Source organism: Melanostigma gelatinosum (assembly GCF_949748355.1).
Source record: "Melanostigma gelatinosum genome assembly, chromosome: 2".
NCBI classification, from domain to species: domain Eukaryota; kingdom Metazoa; phylum Chordata; class Actinopteri; order Perciformes; family Zoarcidae; genus Melanostigma; species Melanostigma gelatinosum.
In genome coordinates, this window is record NC_136635.1 from 33,567,699 (window position 1) to 33,583,230 (window position 15,532).

Here is a 15,532-nt window from a genome sequence, read left to right on the forward strand (position 1 = left end):
TACATCTACCCGTCTCTCTGTACATCTACCCGTCTCTCCGTACATCTACCCGTCTCTCTGTACATCTACCCGTCTCTCCGTACATCTACCTGTCTCTCTGTACATCTACCTGTCTCTCTGTACATCTACCTGTCTGTGGGGGCTGTGGGGGCAGTGGCTGCAGTTCTCTGCAGCAGCGTTGAGGCTCTGAAGCTCTGAGCTCCTGCATGACTTCAGCTCCTGTTTCAGACGCTGGTTCTCCACCAACAGCAGCTCCAGCTGCTTCTCCAGGTCTGTCGCCCCCTAGAGCGCGCACACACACACACACACACACCTCAATGTATAACATTCTGTCTTGTGTTACCTCTGTGTGTGTGTAGGTGTGTCTGTACAGGTGTGTGTGTGTTCCCACGGTTCTTCAGGAATGTGGTCTTACCAGTTCAGAGCGAAGTCTCTCCACCACCTGAGTCTGATCTGACAGCTTCTCCTCCAGCTCCTCCACCTTAAAAACAACTCAACATGTCAGCTCTTCGTACAATCTCCTCATTTTTCTCATATTTTCAAATCCAACTGGCAATTTTTAGTGCAAAAACATTTCACATATTTATGATTTGTTTTCTTTATTTTCAGTCATTGTAAAGAAATGAAATGTAGGAAGCAGCAAAGTTCAAACACGTCTGTCAGCAGCTCTACAGGTGTGATGTGTTTCCTGTCAGCAGCTGTACAGGTGTGATGTGTTTCCTGTCAGCAGCTCTACAGGTGTGATGTGTTTCCTGTCAGCAGCTCTACAGGTGTGATGTGTTTCCTGTCAGCAGCTCTACAGGTGTGATGTGTTTCCTGTCAGCAGCTCTACAGGTGTGATGTGTTTCCTGTCAGCAGCTCTACAGGTGTGATGTGTTTCCTGTCAGCAGCTGTACAGGTGTGATGTGTTTCCTGTCAGCAGCTCTACAGGTGTGATGTGTTTCCTGTCAGCAGCTGTACAGGTGTGATGTGTTTCCTGTCAGCAGCTCTACAGGTGTGATGTGTTTCCTGTCAGCAGCTGTACAGGTGTGATGTGTTTCCTGTCAGCAGCTCTACAGGTGTGATGTGTTTCCTGTCAGCAGCTCTACAGGTGTGATGTGTTTCCTGTCAGCAGCTCTACAGGTGTGATGTGTTTCCTGTAAACATACCTGTGTGCGCAGCCGAGTAACCAGCTGCTCTTCTTCTGGACAGCGGAGACGATCCGACAGCTGTAAGACCCTCACACCTACACGCACACGCACACGCGCACACACACACTTAATGTCAACATTTCTCATTTCAACCAGCAGAGGGCAGTCACCATGATATTTAATTATTATATTCTAAACTGGTTTTCTATGAAAAGTGGTTTGAGGTTCAGCTGTTCTATGAAATGTTTCAATGACTGAATCATTGTAAAATATTTTTCTCTATTTTAATCATCAGTTCTTTTATGTGGAGATGATTTCCTGTTTGACGGTGGACCACATCAGACCACATCAGACCACATAGACAGATTCACACTGATTTGACCATCATCATCCTCAGCGATACCTTCAGCTCTGTCCTCAGACCGCCGCTGAAGACACGCCTCCTCCTGGATGCTCCGCTCCGTCAGCTGCTGGAGCAGCAGGTGACGGGAGACTTCCTCAGACCGAAGACGAGCCTGAAAGTCACACACTTTGTCCTGTAGAGCCTGAACACACACACACACACACACACACATGAACAACACTGCTGTAGCTGTGTGTGTGTGTGTGTGTGTGTGTGTGTGTGTGTGTGTGATGAACAACATACAGAGTAACTAAAACGTCAAAGTGGATCATCAGTGATGTCACAGATATGATGAGCAGGAAGTGTCCCTGAGGTGTAAACAAAGTTGTCAATGGCACACACACACACACACACACACCTGGATGAGCTGCTGTTGGCTGGGTGCGTTTGTTTCGGACAGCTCTGCGCTCAGAGACGGGCGGTGTGAGAAGGCGGCGGTGGGCAGAGACAGGAAAGAGCCTTCGTCTTCACCATCACTCATCAGGAAGTCCACTGAGCTGGCTACGGACACACAGGAGGGACAAACTGAGCCAAGTTTGGTCTATTTGTGGTTTTACACGAAGTGAAGCGGAGCGACGTTATGTTATGATGAACCATAAACCAGCGGAGCTACGTCACCTGTGCAACGATAAAACCAGCAGAGCTACGTCACCTGTGCAACCATAAAATCAGCAGAGCTACGTCACCTGTGCAACGATAAAACCAGCAGAGCTACGTCACCTGTGCACCGATAAAACCAGCAGAGCTACGTCACCTGTGCACCGATAAAACCAGCAGAGCTACGTCACCTGTGCAACCATAAAATCAGCAGAGCTACGTCACCTGTGCACCGATAAAACCAGCAGAGCTACGTCACCTGTGCAACGATAAAACCAGCAGAGCTACGTCACCTGTGCAACCATAAAACCAGCAGAGCTACGTCACCTGTACAACGATAAAACCAGCAGAGCTACGTCACCTGTGCAACGATAAAACCAGCAGAGCTACGTCACCTGTGCAACGATAAAACCAGCAGAGCTACGTCACCTGTGCAACGATAAAACCAGCAGAGCTACGTCGCATGTGCAACGACAACACCAGCAGAGCTACGTCACCTGTGCAACGATAAAACCAGCAGAGCTACGTCACATGTGCAACGACAACACCAGCAGAGCTACGTCACCTGTACAACGAGAACACCAGCAGAGCTACGTCACCTGTACAACTAGAAAACCAGCAGAGCTACGTCACCTGTGCAACAATAAAACCAGCAGAGCTACATCACCTGTACAACCAGTAAACCAGCAGAGCTACGTCACCTGTACAACGAGAACACCAGCAGAGCTACGTCACCTGTGAAACGATAAAACCAGCAGAGCTACGTCACCTGTGAAACGATAAAACCAGCAGAGCTACGTCACCTGTGAAACGATAAAACCAGCAGAGCTACGTCACCTGTGAAACGATAAAACCAGCAGAGCTACGTCACCGGTACAACCATAAAACCAGCAGAGCTACGTCACATGTGCAACGACACCAGCAGAGCTACGTCACCTGTACAACGAGAACACCAGCAGAGCTACGTCACCTGTGAAACGATAAAACCAGCAGAGCTACGTCACCGGTACAACCATAAAACCAGCAGAGCTACGTCACCTGTACAAACAACAGCGACGCGTCAACACGAATTACAAATCATCTCAAACTTGACCGGCCTGATCAGACAAAGGTTGGTTTACCTGCTGATTGAACTCCTTTGTTTTTGGTTGTGGTGAAACTCTCCTGGAGAGAGTTTGTGTGGGACAAAATGTTGATCTCTTGAGAAAAGCATCTTGACCGGTGATTATTGAGATGATTGCAAAACAAGAAATAACCTACTTTTTGTTTTTGAAATCAGAAGCGTAAACCTGCACTCCTCCTGAATACCATGGAAACCAGTCCGACCAGATAAGAGCTGATAACAGCCACCGACACATTAACCTGCTGGAACTCTGTGTGTGTGCTCACACACATCTCATCAACCTGAGAACAAGCTGTACTTTGTGGGGAAATCTGAGCATTAAACAGACTTAAGTCACACACAGTATTCTTACTGTTCACAGCGACAGGATTACTGGCACACACACACGAAAACACTGAGGTTTTGCTTTTTCTAGATCACAGTAAATGTTGAGACACACAGATCCAAACACACTTCTTACAATCAGGATTTAGTGCTATTGCTAGTATTTATATTAAAATATTATGTTTTTTTTGACAGCTTCTCTCTGTCACTCTTCTGTTTGTGCTTCAGGACAGATAATCAGAAGTCTCTTTGGGCTCTACTTACGAAAGATGGACGATCAAAGATAATCACTAACTGTCAAATCAATCAAGGCTGGATAAAGAACCCATAGACTGGATATTGATGTAGTCACTATGACGTCATTGGTTTGTGGACGGACGTTTTGATAACTCAAGTTATGCTTTTTGGCCGTAGCCATCTTGGTTTTTGGTCGTCGCCATCTTGTTTTTTGCAACCAGAAGTTACAGGAGCGTACAACTGAATGCTGAAAATACATATTTTTAGGCGACCAAAATGTTACAATTAACTTTCATGAAGTGAAAACACACTAAGAAAGGGTGAAAGTTGTCAGTAGTTTTTGTCTAAACAAACCAGAACGTTTTAATCCCCGATATAAACGCTGGTAAGGAAATTATCTTTCAAGTAAAAAAGAAAGCCAAATAGCTCCAATAACAAATGAGCTGAAGAAAGGAAAGTCTTCAGCAGAAACACCAGTGTGAACCTGTCGTCTCCTGATCTGCACAACGATCACACAGTCATCAAACATTCATTCATTCAAGTGACTTCATCTGCTCACCTGTTTGTCTGCACTAACACACTCAGGTTTCCCTGCTTCTTCTTAGTGTGGAGCTCCATTACTAACAGGTATGACTCACACACACGCTTTTAAAGGCCCCTCCCCCTCTGCGACAGACATCTGACTCACCGTCCAATGAGATGTCTTTTTTCCAGAGTTCCTGCAGGCAGGGGGCGTGGCCAAGAGCCCAGGTCTTTCTTGTACTGAACATGACCACCGGGCTGTGCAGAGCGCTGGACCGCTGGAACACACACACACACACACACACACACACACACACACACACACACACACACACACACACACACACACACACACACACACACACACACACACACACACACACACACACACACACACACACACACACACACACACACACACACACACACACACACACACACACACACACACACACACACACACACACACACACACACACACACACACACACACACACACACACACACACACACACACACACACACACACACACACACTTTCAGAATAAAACTGAAAGGAGCAGAAAGTGTGTCAAATCCACACGGTTGTCTTTGCTCTTGTGGCCTTCGGTTTGTGTGATAATGAACGTGTCAGAATGGAAATATGACCCTGCATACAAAATAGATTTTGTTTTAATGATAGCCGAGTGGTTGGGTTTGAATGGTTAAACCAAAAGTTACAATAATTAGTTATTGTAACTGTGGTGACCTGTTCAGGGTCACTAACTAACCTCAACCATCAGAGGTCAAAGCTGTTAACCGCTAACACACCAGAGTGGTGCCTCGTTCAACAAGCTGCCCGGCTGCAGGGACAGTTAGCAGGGACAGCTGGCAGGGACAGTGAGCAGGGACAGTGAGCAGGGACAGTGAGCAGGGACAGCTAGCAGGGACAGTGAGCAGGGACAGCTAGCAGGGACAGTGAGCAGGGACAGTGAGCAGGGACAGTGAGCAGGGACAGTGAGCAGGGACAGTGAGCAGGGACAGTGAGCAGGGACAGCTAGCAGGGACAGTGAGCAGGGACAGTGAGCAGGGACAGCTAGCAGGGACAGTTAGCAGGGACAGTGAGCAGGGACAGTGAGCAGGGACAGTGAGCAGGGACAGTGAGCAGGGACAGTGAGCAGGGACAGCTAGCAGGGACAGTGAGCAGGGACTGCTAGCAGGGACAGTGAGCAGGGACAGTGAGCAGGGACAGTGAGCAGGGACAGTGAGCAGGGACAGCTAGCAGGGACAGTTAGCAGGGACAGCTAGCAGGGACAGCTAGCAGGGACAGTGAGCAGGGACAGTTGGCAGGGACAGCTAGCAGGGACAGCTAGCAGGGACAGTGAGCAGGGACAGTTGGCAGGGACAGCTAGCAGTCCCTGCTAGCTGTCCCTGCTAGCAGTCCCTGCTAGCAGGGACAGCTAGCAGGGACTGCTAGCAGGGACAGCTAGCAGGGACAGTTAGCATGATGTGTACAAATGACGAGTATGAAGTGAGAATACATGTATTGACATACATGTATCTATATAAATATAGATATACACGTCTATGTCTATACCCACGTATATATCTATAGAAGAAGAAACCATTTTTATTGTCATATACATTTACACGAAATTTGACAACTGCATTTGACCCATCCCTGTATACAGGGAGCAGTGGGCTGCCATTGATCAGCGCCCGGGGAGCCTTTGGTTCAGTGTATTGCTCAGGTACACTTCGACACGTGACACCTCCCAGTCGGGGATCGAACCGTTGACCTTCCGGTTCCCAGATGACCTCTTAACCAAGTGCGCCACGGTCGCCCTCAGCAAGTTATAGATACCTGTATCTATAACCACGTATATCTATAGATACCTATACCTGTATCTATATCTGCATCTATACCTACGTACGTATATTTATACCTATATCTTTACCTTTACCTGTATCTATAGCTATATCTAAACTAGTAGCACAGAGACAACAAGCAGCATCTCATTTAAAAGAAGAGCAACGGTATTAAAAATGGTGTTTGGAGGAAACAAACGTGTTTCAGTGAACCAGAGACATGAACTGTATGATGATGACCACAGGAGGAAGAATAGAGTGATGATGTGACCAGACAAAAGGAGGATGATCAGGACGTCCACACAGAAGTAACCCTAAAAACAATGAAGCTTAATGCTGCTGTCCTCTGAGCACACGACGTATTCAGGTCATCAGAGACACTGATCATCAGGCTACATCCCTCCATCTCACTGAGGAGTCTATTCAACATGTCCGATTCCTGCTCCCTATCCTCCCTATCCTCCCTATCCTCCCTCGCTCGCTCTGTGTCCGTCTGTCCTTACCTCCATCCCTGAGGCATCACCGTCCTCCTCATCGCTGCATCCTCCTCCTCCTCTTCCTCGCTGCGGCTTCAGACAGCGACACACAAACAGCCGGATCAGTGTCAACGCCCCCCCGCTTCCTCCCACTCTGTTCCCTAGCAACAGCACAGCAGCGTCACGCCTCCCCCCCCTCTCCTCCCACCCCCCACTCTCACCCAGCGATGGATAAATATTTCAGCCTCAACTGAAGCGTGAGGAGCTCCTCCTCCTCCTCCTCCTCAAATATGCGACAGCCCTTTGAGTGTGCAGGCTCCGCCCATAAGGGGGGGGGGTCTTAATATGAGCACATTTTATTTCGAAACCTTCTATTCACCGTTTCCTGTCAAAACAACATTTTTGTGATTTTGATCTAAACTAAATAAATTGAGTTGATCTGAACTAATGCGGGATGGAGAGCAACGGGTTCACACGGACTACTGAGACTATTGAATTTAAGACGAGGATAAGACGGGCATGCTGGGAAATATGGCTGCACATGTGTCAGTCAATAATAAGCAGCAATCGTGTGCATAGTATTTTATATTTAATGATGTTTAACAGGAGATCTGAGGAAGCTGGTGCAGCTGATTAAAAGAATAAAAGCATAGTTTACTGTAATGAACATATTCTATGCAGCCATATCTTTACATAAGATCATATAATAATATTACTATGTGGTGCAGCAGAGCCACAGCTCAGAGTTTTTATGGTTTAAAGTTTCCTTGATTCATTGTTAATATTCAGCCATCTTAAGACTAAATACTCTCCATAACTGACTGTTCTCAGACCAACAGACAGAGAGAGCACTGGACAGGGAGCACTGGTGTCAGGTGTTTCAGTTCACTGATCGAAACAATGAGTGACGCGTCTCAGTTTACAGGTGTGCGTTCATTAGAAGAGTAAAGCAGAAAAAGATTCTGTGTTCAAACGAAGCTCGATCAACAATGAACTGTGTTTAAAAAAAATGCTGGACAACAGAAATATTCAGATGGTTGACAAAGTTAAGACAGTAATAATAAATGATGACATCATGATGACCTCATCCTTCTTCAAACAGACTCCTGACATTCAGGATAATTGATGAAATACAAAGATTACAGTCAGATTAACTTCACATGATAATCTGATGTTGCATAACTGATCTGACTGACAGAAGCTCCGCCCACATTACGTCATCATGAAACAGGAATCCAGCTAGTAAATGTTTCACATCATGTGATCAGATGCTTCTCATTCCTCTGTTGATGACAAGAAACAATGCTGCTAAGAACCACAAACATCAGATTTAACTGGAGGGAACCGACAACAACCAGCAGACACAAAGTCTGTGAACGCACCATCGTCACAAAGGACTCTTCCTCCATTCAGAACCTCTACAGAGACACCATTCATTAAAGACCTCCAGCACCATGAAGACTCTTCCTCCATTCAGAACCTCTACATGGACACCATTCATTAAAGACCTCCAGCACCATGAAGACTCTTCCTCCATTCAGAACCTCTACATGGACACCATTCATTAAAGACCTCCAGCACCATGAAGACTCTTCCTCCATTCAGAACCTCTACAGAGACACCATTCATTAAAGACCTCCAGCACCATGAAGACTCTTCCTCCATTCAGAACCTCTACAGAGACACCATTCATTAAAGACCTCCAGCACCATGAAGACTCTTCCTCCATTCAGAACCTCTACAGAGACACCATTCATTAAAGACCTCCAGCACCATGAAGACTCTTCCTCCATTCAGAACCTCTACAGAGACACCATTCATTAAAGACCTCCAGCACCATGAAGACTCTTCCTCCATTCAGAACCTCTACAGAGACACCATTCATTAAAGACCTCCAGCACCATGAAGACTCTTCCTCCATTCAGAACCTCTACAGAGACACCATTCATTAAAGACCTCCACCTATTGTAACAGTGGTGATGTTCTGGTTATTTCTCTAATATTCATTCAGGAAGTGCAGTTATTGACAGTGTGGTCTCCATGGTAACGTAGCGTAGCAGTGGAGGGCGGGGCTTAGCCAATGGTCAATTGTAGTTTTAGGTTTGAATCCGTAAAGTAAACCGTAACTGAAGCTGTCAAATATAGAGAATAATGTTGAAAACCGATCACAGAAATACTAAATGTACTTTCCACCATTGTTTCTCGCTCATTGTTTTCTCGTGTTGCTTGTTCTCTGTTTAAGCACTTTCTGCCTGAACCTGGTCTTCCTCTGCTCACCTGAACTCGCTTCCTGCTGTCAGGGAGCTTACGTACGCCTCCTCCTCGCCTCGGCTTCCTTTCAGCCCTGCAGCTCCTCAGTCCTCTTCGGTCCAAGATCTTCACCGAATCTTCTCCGGACCTGGACATCCCCCACACCTCAGGGAGTCCTCCGTCCCCTGGAGGTCCTCCGGGCTCCACGGCTTTGTTGGTCCAGCGCTTGAAGAGACTGTGGAGGGTCAGGACCGCCAGGCTGCACAGGACATACATGACCCCATCCCACAGGTCCGGTTCCCCCCCGATGAAACCACTCAGACTGAAGGTTGCTCGGGGTGGATGTTCAGCTCCATCGGACCTGAACCCAACCAGGTGAAGTGGAGCTGGGTCCGGACCAGGTGAGAGCTCCAGGTGTCTCGTTTACATCCTCAGATTTTAATTGAGTCTGAAGAAGCCGGACCAAGTGTTAAATACGTTGAAGCTCAGCAGCTCCGTCTGATCCTGGTGCTGTGTTGAGTTTGTGAAATCCTCTCTCTTTGCTTTTGTTCCTCACCTGCTTCACCTCTGTACAGAGCCCCGCCCCCTCACAGGCTACAGCTCTTTTCCACAGAGCTGATAACATCCGTGGACCTTGTCCCGTCCAGGTGTTTGACAGGAAACCGGAGCCAGCAGCTTCAGTTTCTCAGTGTAACCCCAGACACTTTAAAGCCCTCTGAGGTCTCAGCTGCTGCTTCAGGATCTCATTCTATTGTTACAATGTCTCACAGCAGAGAAATACAGAACAGAAGATAGATTTAGATTTGTGTTGGACGAAGAGAACACAAAGAGTTTCATCTCAAAAATCTATTTTCTTGCAAAATCGGTCAAACAAAAGAGAAAATATTAGATTTTTGTTTGTATATAATGTATATAAACAAACAACCCAAGAACGTGTTTTTAGCTAAATTCAGGCTAGATTTTAGGTTGAGAAACAATTCAAAAACAATTTTTAGGATGAGGAAGCAGAGCTGAACTAAAAAACTAAATAAAAGACTTCCAGCTTCATTTGTTAAAACACCAAAGTAACTTTTAAAAGCTCCAACAGGAAGTCATAAAATACCGTTACGCTGCAACGACGTTAGAAAAGGAAAAGTCCAAAGCCACATCATCTGTTGAGTCGGTTAACTTCCCTCCATGTTTGTTTCCTCCGGCCGGTCCGTTAGCTCCTCGTTAGCTCAGCTGCATTCTGATTGGACGAGCAGCTCTCGTCTCTCTGCATGAAACACTACATGAGCAGATTAAACTGAGGCAGGTCTTCACCTCCATCAGAGAGAGAGAGCGAGAGCGAGACCAAGATGGACAGATTTGTGACTGGTATAAAGCACAGATCAGACTCTTCTTCCTTCCCCCCCCTCCCCGGGACCATCTGTTGTTGCTGGAGGATAAAGCTCTGATGATGTAACATGATGAGACTCCATGACGCATTTATTAAAGTTCAATATCTGCAGCAGAGTCTTCACATTCGCCTTTCAGATTCTCACAGGACTAATTTACATAATAACTTTATAATCACAGAAATTTATATCTGTTCTGTTTGTTTTTACATCTGTAATATGCACATTTATTTATTATTATATACGCACTTTATTCATGTTAAGCACTTTTGATTGTTCTCGGATACTTCATTAGACAGATAATCTGGAAAGATGTCTCACTCTGTTGGGTTATTGTGCTACAGAAACACTCCAAATGTAGAAACAGTAGAGCTCAGCAAAGAGACGGTAGAGCTCAGCAAAGAGACGGTAGAGCTCAGCAAAGAGACGGTAGAGCTCAGCAAAGAGACGGTAGAGCTCAGCAAAGAGACGGTAGAGCTCAGTGAAGAAGGGAGTAGTTGAAATAAAGGACTTGGTCCGAGGTGACCTTGTTGCTCAGTGTCCTGGAAACATGAACCCCTAAACATGACGGACTCTAGGACCCTGGGGACTGGACTCAGTCGGACCTGACAGTCTGGATCCAGTGGTGGGCCGTGCATTTCATACCTGGGCCTTCACTGCTGTCCTGCAGCTGAAATACCACCTTATAACCACATTGTGGCGCCACAGCTCATTTTTAAGGCTGTAACTATGTACGTCTTCGTATTAAACCGTTCAGTACGAGTCGCTCGAGCATTTAGAGCAGGGGTGTCAAACATACGGCCCGCGGGCCGGATCCGGCCCACTGCGTCATTTAATGTGGCCCGCGAATCCGCCAGCCAAAAAAAAAAATATATATATATATTTTTTTTTTACAAAAATTTAAAGTTAGATGTGAAAATAAAAATATCCCCATGGTCGAAATTATGAGATAGAAAGTCGAAGTGATGAGATAGCATGTGTGCCGACATTAAAACTATCACAACAGGTGGACAGGAGATGCAACAACCCATAAAGAGGATTTCCAACAAGTGATCGTGCCTTTCTCAACATGCGTACTTCTCTGCACTTGTGAACTCGTGGACTTGTGAAATGTCATCAGTGCCCAAGTACTGTTCCAATTCAAAGTTCACATCGAGCCAAGCACGGTCCTAATGCCCGGATGTGGCTCCGCCCATTTTACCGGGGATGCATCGGAGGTGACTTGTCTGTACTTGGGACAGCCAAATATCCCAGAATGCATTTTGTACCAGCAACAGTAAACAATGGCGGAGGAGAAATCACACAACTGGAAGTTGAAACTTTCAAAATACTACTGTTGTTAAGTCACAGAAAGTAATTTTAGGATGTTTTGAGGCGAGAAGTTAGTTGTTTAAGCATTTAAGTTGACCATTCGCGCCGCCGGTCTCGCCGGGGGCTATTTGTGTTCATTCGCAGTGGACGCGCCGGAGAGGGGGCGTGGCTTATCGCCCTGAAAGCCGTTCAACTGTCCGCCATTAACCATGGAAAAAAGAACCTATTTCTGCTTAGTAGGTGTTGTGGAAGTCACAGATATCCCGGGAAACTAAACTAAATATATTAGGAGAAGTTACATTTACACCATCTTACATTTACAACCGGCCCTTTGAGGGCGACCGTGATGCTGATGCGGCCCCAGAGTGGAAATGAGTTTGACACCCCTGATTTAGAGAATGCAAAAGCCTAAATTCAGGAAAATATAATGTCCTCAGCTGGTCTGGCTGTGGGATCCACAGTCATTCCTTCATGACAAGCCACGACCCAAAGAGAGACGTTTTACTTTCACAACGTGAAAGTTGAACTCACCTCTCTGCAGTGTCTTTCCTCCTCTCAGCACCTAGTGTCATGGTGCAGCTCAACTCAGTCAGAATACATTTTGATTGGTTGACCTAAATCACGTGATGTGATTCACTACCCATCAGCCTCTGCTGGCTGTTAAATTTCGTGATAGTCACGTGCTCGCCCACTGACCAATCACAGCACACTGCACCTCGCGGGAAAGCTATAGATCAGGGGTGTCAAACTCATTTTCACTCTGGGGCCACATCAGCATCACGGTCGCCCTCAAAGGGCCGGTTGTAAATGTAAGACGGTGTAAATGTAACTACGGTACTCCTAACATAGTTAGTTTAGTTTCCCGGGATATCTGTGACTTCCACAACACGTACTTCCAGTTGTGTAATTTCTCCTCCGCCATTGTTTCCTGTTGCTGGTGCAAAATGCATTCTGGGATATTTGGCTGTCCCAAGTACAGACAAGTCACCTCCGATGCATCCCGGGTAAAATGGGCAGAGCGAGCCACATCCGGGCATTAGGGCCGTGCTTGGCTCGATGTGAACTTTGAATTGGAACAGTACTTGGGCTGAGACTGATGACGTTTCAGTACAGAGAAGTACGCATGTTGAGAAACTTGTTGGAAATCCTCTTTATGGGCTGTTGCATCTCCTGTCCACCTGTTGTGATAGTTTTAATGTCGGCACACAGACAACATGCCATCTCATCACTTCGACTTTCTATCTCATAATTTCGACCATGGGGATATTTTTATTTTCACATCTAACTTTAAATTTTTGTAAAAAAAAAAAAAAAAAAAAATTATTATTTTTTTTTTTTTGCTGGCGGATTCGTGGGCCACATAAAATGACGTGGTGGGCCGGGTCCGGCCCGCGGGCCGTATGTTTGACACCCCTGCTATAGATGAACACTGAGCTGCACGTAATGCTGACGTCATTATAGGCGGCTAGCGGCCGTTGACACGTCAAAGAATACGCCCAACATGTCAAACTAAAGATCTGATTGGTTGAACACTATGACAAACAACAATATTGTCCCCATGTACTTTAATCTGCACTGGCGGCAGAGCCGAGTCTGCAGGCATCTGGCACAGACACACATAGAGGTGACATCGGAGAGCAACTGAGGAAGACAGTAGCTGTACAATGAGAAAATAAGATAATGGGAAAATATTTTTATAAATTATAATACATGTAGTGCATTTAAGAAAAATTATAAAATTATAAAATAAATGATATTTCTTTTTTTTCCTCTTTAAAAAAAATATAAATAGCTTTGTGATTCTGTTTAGGCCAGCAGAGAAGGCAAGGCAAGTTTATTTGTATAGCACATTTCAACAACAAGGTAATTCAAAGTGCTTCACATAAAACCATTAAAAGCATCAAAACATAAGGCAAAAGAAAAGGAGATTTAAAAACAGTTAAAGAAACAGTGTAAGAAATACAATACAGTAGTAAAATGCAGAAATGCAAGAAATTGATGAATATATGAATTGAATGTGGTTCAATTAAAGGCAGCAGCAAACAGAAAGGTCTTCAGTCTTGATTTAAATGAGCTGAGGGTCTCAGCAGACCTGCAGCTTTCTGGGACTTTGTTCCAGATATGTGGAGCAGAAACACTGAACGCTGCTTCTCCATGTTTAGTTCTGACTCTGGGAACAGAAAGTAGACCGGTCCCAGACGACCTGAGGGGTCGGGATGGTTCATAAGGTAGCAGCAGATCAGAGATGTATTTTGGCCCTAAACCATTCAGTCCTCTAATCCTTGATATATTCTTCAGGTGATAGGAGGCTGATTTTGTAATTGTCTTGATATGGCTGTTCAGATTGAGGTCTGAATCCATAACTACACCTAGATTTCTGGCTTGGTTTGTGGGTTTTATCATCAGTGACTGAAGCTGAGCGGTGATTTTCAATTGTTCGTCCTTGGTACCAAAAACAATTACTTCTGTTTTATCTTTGTTTAATTGAAGAACATTCTGGCACATCCAGTTGTTGATTTGTTCAATGCAGTTACCCAGCCCTTGTATGGGATTATAGTCCCCTGGTGACATAGTTATGTAGATTTGTGTGTCATCTGCATAATTATGATAACACACTTTGTTGTTTTCCATAATCTGAGCTAGTGGAAGCATGTAGATGTTGAACAGAAGAGGCCCCAGTATTGAACCTTGGGGAACACCACATGTCATTTTAGTCAGCTCTGATGTGTAATCAGCTACAGACACAAAGTATTCTCGGTCCTTCAAGTAGGATTCAAACCAGTTAAGTGCTGTGCCAGAGAGTCCCACCCAGATGTTTAGTCTTTCTAGGAGTATGGCATGGTCGACCGTGTCGAATGCAGCACTGAGATCCAGTAACACTAAGACTGAACTTCTGCCATTGTCTATGTTTAAGTGGATGTCGTTGAAAACCTTAACAAGAGCAGTTTCAGTGCTGTGGTGCTGTCGAAAGCCTGACTGGAAAACATCAAAGCAGTTATTTACGGTCAAGAAGTTAGTCAGCTGTTGGAAAACCGCTTTTTCAATTACTTTACTTAAAAATGGGAGGTTATATACTACCAAGCCTCCAATCAGACGGCTCACATACCAAACTCCCATTCACAGGGAGGACCCAGGTTCATATGAAGAGCTTCAACCCTAACCCTAAACCATACGGTACAAACAATTTATGTTATTGAGTGCTGGTGGAGCTGCTACGATGTTAGCATAGCCTAGCACCGATCCACCAGAGCTCCATTGTGAAGACAAATAGCCTACAAATCGGCATCATTACGTAGTTATTTCGGAGTCCCTTTTTGTCGGTTTATTGCCGTTGAATCACAGCCAAATCAGTTTATTTAGTGTTCATACAGCTGTAGTAAACAGCGACCGGTGGCTTGCTAGACACAGTGAATACAGCTCGATACAATCCACGGAGCTCCTCTGAACAATATTATGAACCAGACATGACGGCGTTTAGTTTCCCGGGATATCTGTGACTTCCACAACACGTAGAAATAGGTTATTTTTTCCATGGTTAATGATGGACAGTTGAACGGATCCAGGTCTATAAACCCCGCCCCCTCTTGGCGCGTTGGACGTGTTTTTGCGGCGCATCAAAAAATCAACGTGTTTGGTGTGAACACGGCATTAGAAGTTCATGCTAGTGTCCCACAATGCAATGCTCAACAGACATGGATGGCACGCAGCTCCAGAAACAAGTTAACAAAAATAAAAATGTTCTTTGTTTTGTTTGAAATTACACATTCTGCAGCTGAATATACGTTTAACGTAAACTGTAATATCGCCAAAGCAGAAGAAAAGTGTTGTTTCTTTAAAGTTGAATAGAAGCAGAAGCATTTCGATTGCTCTCAACATGGTGACAGCTAATGGAGCTAACGGTGCTAATGACAGCTAACATGCACTAAATGGAACGC

General features: G+C 45.3%; 1 protein-coding gene across 3 annotated transcripts in view; it reads right to left on the reverse strand.

The window, feature by feature from the left end:
• The window catches only part of kifc3 (kinesin family member C3), a gene marked incomplete at its 5' end in the record, with an annotated part of 34,298 nt that overhangs the window by 12,060 nt on the left and 6,706 nt on the right, over nt 1–15,532 (reverse strand). The window contains 7 exons of one of the 3 annotated variants that reach the window (XM_079290061.1): nt 130–282; nt 416–481; nt 1,149–1,225; nt 1,534–1,675; nt 1,892–2,034; nt 4,503–4,614; nt 8,938–9,186. In XM_079290061.1, the coding sequence (XP_079146187.1) occupies nt 130–282; nt 416–481; nt 1,149–1,225; nt 1,534–1,675; nt 1,892–2,034; nt 4,503–4,614; nt 8,938–9,186 (942 nt within the window). Of the gene's footprint in view, nt 1–129; nt 283–415; nt 482–1,148; nt 1,226–1,533; nt 1,676–1,891; nt 2,035–4,502; nt 4,615–8,937; nt 9,187–15,532 lie in introns of those variants that run through there. The other 2 variants (XM_079290062.1, XM_079290063.1) reach the window with 2 other exon arrangements.